Raw genomic sequence first — 7,016 nt, 5'->3', positions numbered from 1 at the left:
GACAGCCAGATATATAGACAAATAGATATATTATATAGGCCTATTATATATTTCGCGCAATTTATCGATTACGATAGCGCTGCGCACTTTAAAGATCGTATCATTTCATCATTTTTGTGAGCTCTTCAGTTTCTTATCTTTATTTGAATTTGAATTTTCATATTTTTACACTTTTGAACGTGAACATTCCTTGATGTGAGTAAAAGAATAAAGATGGAAGTGAATAAAAAATTATTTCAAAAATATAAAATAAATTAAATGTACTTTGTGAACTTTTTTGATACCTGGCCTTGTATCATTCTTTTGAGCTCTTCAGTTCATACTTTAATTTTAATTTTAATATTTTTACACCTTTGAAAATATATGTGAATGGTTTTTTTAATGAGCTAAAGAATAAAGATGGAAGTGAATTTTTAAAATTATTATTTCAAAAATATAAAATTTTAACGCAATCTTCAGATTGCCACGCAATTATACAGTCGTAAAAACGCGCACTGCAATTTTAAGATCGCGCTGATCGGTAAATTGCCCAGAACACTCATATTTACATAGACCTAAAGGCCCCGTTATAATTATCATAATCAATATGATTATCAATATATAGGACATTATCAAATTTCCGATTTAGATTGTGTTGCGTGTTTTAAAGACAGTATAATTACCTGGCAATCTTAACTTTGCGCTGTGTGTTTTAATGATCGTGCGTATAATTGTATTATTCTTGTGAGCTCTTCAATTTCATATATCTTAATTTTCATATTTTTACACTTTTGAAAATATACGTGAATGTCCCTTGATGTGAGTAAAAGAATAAAGATGGAAGTGAATAAAAAATTGTTTAAAAAATATATAAGAAATTAAATGTACTTTGTGAACTTTGAATTTGAAACCTGGCATTGTATCATTCTTGTGAGCTCTTCAGTATCATATTTTAATTTTAATTTTCATATTTTTACACCTTAGAAAATATATGTGAATGTCCCTTGACGTGAGCAAAAGAATAAAGATGGACGTGAATTTTCTTTTTAAAATTATTTCAAAAATATAAAATTTTATTGCAGTCTTCAGATTGCCGCGCAATTATACAATCCTTAAAAGGTGCAGTGCAATTCTAAAATTGTGCTGATCAGTAAATTGTGCAGAACATTCATATTTATATAGACCTATACACTATACGCCTCGTTACAATTATTATAATCAATATTATGTATATCTATATACATATATTATTATATATACATTCCATGCAATTCACCGATTAAGATTGCGTTGCGTGTTTTAAAGACCGTATAAATGCAGGGCATCTGAAGACTGCGCTGTAATCTTAAGATTCCGCTGCGCGTTTTAACGATCGTATAATTGTATCATTCTTGTGAGCTCTTCAGTATCTTATTTTAATTTTAATTTTCATATTTTTACACCTTTGAAAATATACATGAATGTTCCTGGAGGAGAGCAAAAGAACAAAGGTGGAAGATCGCAGTCTTCAGATTGCCGTGCAATGATACAATCGTTAAAACGTGCAGCGTAATTTTAAGATTTTGTCGATCAGTAACTTGCGTGGATCACTCATATCTTTAATATTTTCATATTTTTACACTTTTGAAAGTGTATGTGAATGTACCTTGGTGTGAGTAAAAGAATAAAGATGGTACTGGATTTAAAAAAAAATACTTTTAAATGTTTAATTAATACATTTGTGTATATTAACGCAATCTTCAGATTGCTGAGCAAGTATACGATATAGTTAAAATGTGCAGCCCAATCTTAATATTGCTGCACAATTGTATGACCATTAAAACGATCAGTAAATTTACAGGAACACACATAATTATAATATTATATGCCCCGTTATAATTATTATAATCAAAATAACTATCAATATATTGGTCTATCACCTCTATAACTTAGATCTAAAAAAATTTTTTTTCATGTACATGGATACCAAATATCATTTAAATCTAAGCCATGGTTCAAAGTGGTCTCATCCCATTATATTTGCTTCAGAGCTTCCAGCAGCTGATGTCATTTTTCGAGGATTGTCGGGTCCAGGGCAGAGCCCTGGCAGGGGGTTGAAGGGGGTCAGCGCCCCCCTTATGTTTGAGAAATTTTGGTTTCAGGGCATCCTAAGTAAGCCATTTCTGGCTATTCAGGCCTAAATTTAACAAGAAAATAAGTGAGAAAAAAAACATACCTTGCATCTAGGCCTACATAATTTTCTGCTTGTGTTAATCCATATATTTCCAAATCCAAATCCATGCTTTCTCCCTTGTACTCATACTGTACATCCACAACTAGATCTATAAAACTTGACAGTTAATGTTCAACTTTTTTCTGCTTGTGTTGGTTTGCACCATCATCATCATAAGGTGTAGAATCCTTATAATAATAGTATAACAGCTTGACTTGATCTAGATATCTAGATCTAAATAACTTGACAGCTTATATTCAACTTAAATCCACAACAATACTTACAAATAAACAAATCTGGTAAAAAAATCAAGCTCTCTTTAGAGTTTTCTTTTCTTGGCAGGCCCATGATCTATTGAACCACAATCGTCATTTCTTCCTCTTGTTTACAGAGCTGGTGCCCTGCTTCTTGAGCTTTAGAAAGTTAAAGTGAAAGACACTGTCTGTAAAATGTAAAGTGTTTTTTTAAAATATTTTTTTTTTACGGCGCTCGCAACTGCATAAGGTCATATGAGCGTGCGGGACACACCTAATATTTTCAGTTGGTAGGAAATTTTGAATTTTGCCTGGGTGGCGGCCGAAGCCTACTCTTATCGATTTTAGACCACCAAGGGATCTTTAACGTGCGCAACTTGCACACGGGCCCTCCGAGATTTTGTCCGAGAAGGCTAGGTGTAGATCTTTCCTACCAGAAGATCAGGGGTGTGGCAGAAAGACAGCAGTAAGGAGGAGCCAAGGAGTAGCAGTAGAAAGGCTGCAGAAAGAGTCAGGAGCCCATAGGAGGGGGCAAAGGAGGTGAGGGGGTGGGGGCAGAAAGTGGAAATGAAAGCAGACAGCAGAACATTGTTAGAGAGCAGGAGAGAAGGTGAAAAGAGACGATTTTAGAAAAGAAAATTTTTCGGTCGCTACCCGGATTCGAACCCGGGACCTTTGAATGAGAGGCCAACACCTTAACCTCTAGGCCACGAGAGCCCCCAGACACTGTCTACATTTTCAAATAAAAGAGCACATCCGGTATGGGTTGGCTATTGTTGACTATTGGTAATAACGGAAAATTTTTAGATCTATTTCTCATTTTTGAAAACAATTTTTATAATTTTTTTTCGAAGTGGCTAGCTGTACTTAGATCTAGGTTTGGCCCTATCGACTCAAGCCTGTTAAGTACACAGGTCTCATTAGATCTAGATCTAGTAATTATTCAGGTTCAAATACATGCAAGTCAGTAAGGCACCTTTTGGTTTTGTCTGAAATACAAAAATACTTTAGGCATTGCAAACTAAAAATTTCATTTACAATTCAGCCATCAGTCATTAAGTGCGGCTAGCCTCTTCCATTTTTTTTTCCACGAACATTTTTCCATTTGCGGAATTCTGTTAATTTGCGGAAATCCGCAAAATTGCGGAAGACTGGAAGCCCTGTTATGAAGACGCTTGGGCCCGTTTTTTTTCCCCCCCACCAACCCCCACGCAATGCCCCTATGGAATCTCACTACTGAGCGAGCCAGTGCCAGCAGCGGCGGCCTTCTCAAGATGGTGGCCGGTTGGTTAAAGGTTTTTCACAGCTTGCGCGGTCCATTATCTTTTTAGGTCAGTGGCCCTGATCCTCCCCCCGAAAAGGGTCATGCCCGCTAACCTCAGCCAAATCCCTCTGCCTCTAGGATAATTTCCGGTAAAACGAGGGGGAGAGAATAGCGAACATGGGTTATTCTCACCCGGGGTGAGAATAACCACTTTCAATTCAAAAACACAAATGCTTACCTTTCAGGATTTTTCTAAAAGTTCCTTTGTCTAACTTGGCGAGCGGTTTGATCATCCTGTGGATATTTTGTGGGACCCGAGCACCATAAAAAGCAGTTCTGTCCAAGCCAACAGTCCCTCCTGCTCCTCTAACTTGAACGATAGACATGATGAATCACTGACACTTCTAACTAATTGTGAAGAGTAAATGATTTGAGAATGACACTGAAATCCGAAGAGTCACTATTGTTTGTAAAGGCTGGCAAAGTTTGAAGGGGGCGGGGTCACTGCAACTCGACTGCCAAGTAAATAAGGACACTCAGACACCGAGGTCTGCAAGTCCCACCTTAACACAGCGAGCGCCTAAAAAAACTTACAGGCTACAAAAAAATCCCATAAGAGAGTATCAAAATGTCAGACTCTTTTGAATAATTGGATATCGTTATCTCGCCTTGAGTAATTCATAACAACTGTGGTTGTTTATCGACACAGCGGTGGTCATATCATGAGACCACAACACAAGAACCGGAAGTTTTAAATTGTTGACAAAATCTTATCGCCTTGTTGATTTCACCGAGTGGTTCTTAAAAAATAAAAACGTTGTTTCTGAGCCGCAAAATAATTATCTGCTCCGAATACAATGAAGATCGATATTTACGGTATCTCACAAAGCGTCAACCAGTGACCATCTTGAAGTAGTCTTTGTCACTACGAACAACACATGGCCAAGTACATATTACATAGGCTTAAAATATAATATAGTTTTTGGAGAGGTTATTGTGTGTTAGAGTTAAAGAAGTAGAAAGATACGTACTTTAACTTATACAGGGTGAACCAAAAAGAAAAAAAACAACAAACCAACAACCCCAACGTGTACATCTCAAACAAAATTTGTACTAGATCTAGAATGTTGTAATTTTTAACAGATATAATTCATTCAAAAGAAATTTGTTTGGCATAAAATTCACAAAGAAGAAACGTATTTTCGAAAACGGATAGATCTATGGCTTTTTATAAAAACGACGTGTACGCAAAATGCACCAATATTAAACTATAAAAGATCATGTAAGGAAATTCATTTAACGATTGGGTTTTTTACCCCCTTTCCTTTCATTTTAAAAATCTACTCTTTCCACCCCTGTAACCTTTAAACAATATTTTTTTCGCCTACAGAGTAAAAAAAAAAAAAATTAATTCTGGAATTCTGAGAACCAATGGTCCATTATAGTCCATATGTCAATGTCCTCCTTTGGACTCGACACACTTGAAGGCGTCGTTCGTAATGTTTCAGTGGTGGCTGCCCAAACGCAAAGATCCACTCAGCCATGAGTAACCAAACACAACGTACACCTTACAGTATGGAGCTGTTTCTAGAGTCAATAATAGGGGAAGGGGGGAGGGGGGTGAGGTTGCCCACATAGACAGAATTTGTGGAGTTGAATAACTTGAAAGGTGAATATGGACTTTGCCAAGGAACAAAATTCCATAGAGGAAATGTTCACGCTTTTCAAGACAATCGAGAAATCATGAACACATTGCTATCCTCTAATACTACTACTACTGGATAGCTTAGCGAACAGGAAAATGGTACAGGGTACAGGTAGTAGATTATGATCTGCCACGAAAATGAGAAGCACAACAATGGTGATTTTGTGCAGGGAAAAAAAAGAGGGAACGAAAAGAGGACCTACAGTAGGCCTACCAGAGGCGTCCTCAAACAACCTGTCGACGGAAAGCAAAGAAGTAGACCCCAAGTGGTGTCCTTATGCCCAGTTCTTGTATCTTTAATTTTAGTAAGAGTTTTACAGCACTTGCAACACAGAAAGGCAAGGTCATATAAGTATAAAGTGTTGAAGATTAGAGGTGTTACTAAAAAGTAACCAAAAAAAAAAAAGGAGAGGTCAGGACGATAGATGTTGGACAGAAAAAAAGGAGCAAACCACACCAGAGCATCTGTAACCGCCTGCTTCACTTACCTCTCACTCTCAGTCAGATGAAAGACGATATAAGGATTTGTAAACAGAAGTAGACCTTCCCTTCCTTTATGTTTACCATTTACCAAACACATGCAAACAGTTGCTACGCAGAACGTAAAAACAAATTTCTATTATAATATAATAATCTTTTTTTTAAAACAAGGACACACAGACAAACTGCAATATTGTGACAGTGTTTCAACAAGATTTATTATTTCTAAAGCGAGTACACACTGTAGTCACAAATAAGTGACAATTAGTCACCCATGAACACTTTCACTTACTTAAAACATACCTTCATGAAATACACATGACATGTACTTCAAGAGATAGGAAAGCAGTATATAAAATGACATACTGGACGTTATTTTGGTACATGTAAGCTTTGTCTTTATTGCAGGCATGTATGTGAGCAAAAGCAAGGACAATCCTCATTGGGTAGACTTTACAATATGATCCAACGAGCTTGCATGAAAGACCAAGATTTCAAAATTAATCACCAGCCTTGCAACAGAAGGGAAGTCTTTTAAAAGTCAGTTCAGTTCACACTGATCTATTTTTACAAAGCTGTAATCAGAATCATATTACATTACTGAACATATAGATCACTTTAATAAACTAAAAGTTTCTTGAAATTGATCAATGTTCAAACATCATATTACATCATGTGCATGGTGTGTCCAATAGGCAACAAAGTCAAAACTAAAATAAAAGTAAAAGTAAGACAAAATGTAAAACAACTTAAAATTGAACAAAGTAATATGTGGCATGATAGTGAAATCAGGCGCTCGTCAAAATACAGCTGAACCTGCCAAGACGGCCACCTGTACAAACAGATAATCCCCCCCATCTCTCTTTTTTGTGTCCCCCCACCCCCCTTGCGCCTAATCCAGGTTCAGTTCCGCGCGGTCCTCATCACAGAGCGTCCAATAATCCCGCCTAACCCCCGCAGGCTCTGCCCGGGATCTCACTCCCCTCCTTGCCCGGATCGCGCAGAATGTCTGTTGATTTGATTTTCTCTCCGCGTCTAGTTCGGGTCTGTCGTTTTGTGCGTCTATCGTCTGTCTGTCTGTCTGTCTGTCTGTCTGTCTGTCTGTCTGTCTGTCTGTCTGTC

At 37.0% G+C, this 7,016-nt stretch overlaps 1 protein-coding gene across 1 annotated transcript in view; it reads right to left on the bottom strand.

Moving 5' to 3' along the window:
• LOC101846233 (COMM domain-containing protein 5) overlaps positions 1-4,467 on the bottom strand; it is a 12,024-nt gene extending 7,557 nt beyond the window's left edge. Inside the window, exon 1 of the mRNA XM_035971484.1 lies at positions 3,931-4,467. Coding sequence (XP_035827377.1) covers positions 3,931-4,095 — 165 coding nt within the window. The 5' untranslated portion in view covers positions 4,096-4,467. The remainder of the gene's footprint in view (positions 1-3,930) is intronic.
• Between the last annotated feature and the right edge of the window lie 2,549 nt (positions 4,468-7,016).

The sequence above is a fragment of the Aplysia californica genome, unplaced genomic scaffold (genome assembly GCF_000002075.1).
Source record: "Aplysia californica isolate F4 #8 unplaced genomic scaffold, AplCal3.0 scaffold00443, whole genome shotgun sequence".
NCBI classification, from domain to species: domain Eukaryota; kingdom Metazoa; phylum Mollusca; class Gastropoda; order Aplysiida; family Aplysiidae; genus Aplysia; species Aplysia californica.
This window is presented reverse-complemented; position numbering and strand designations above follow the sequence as displayed.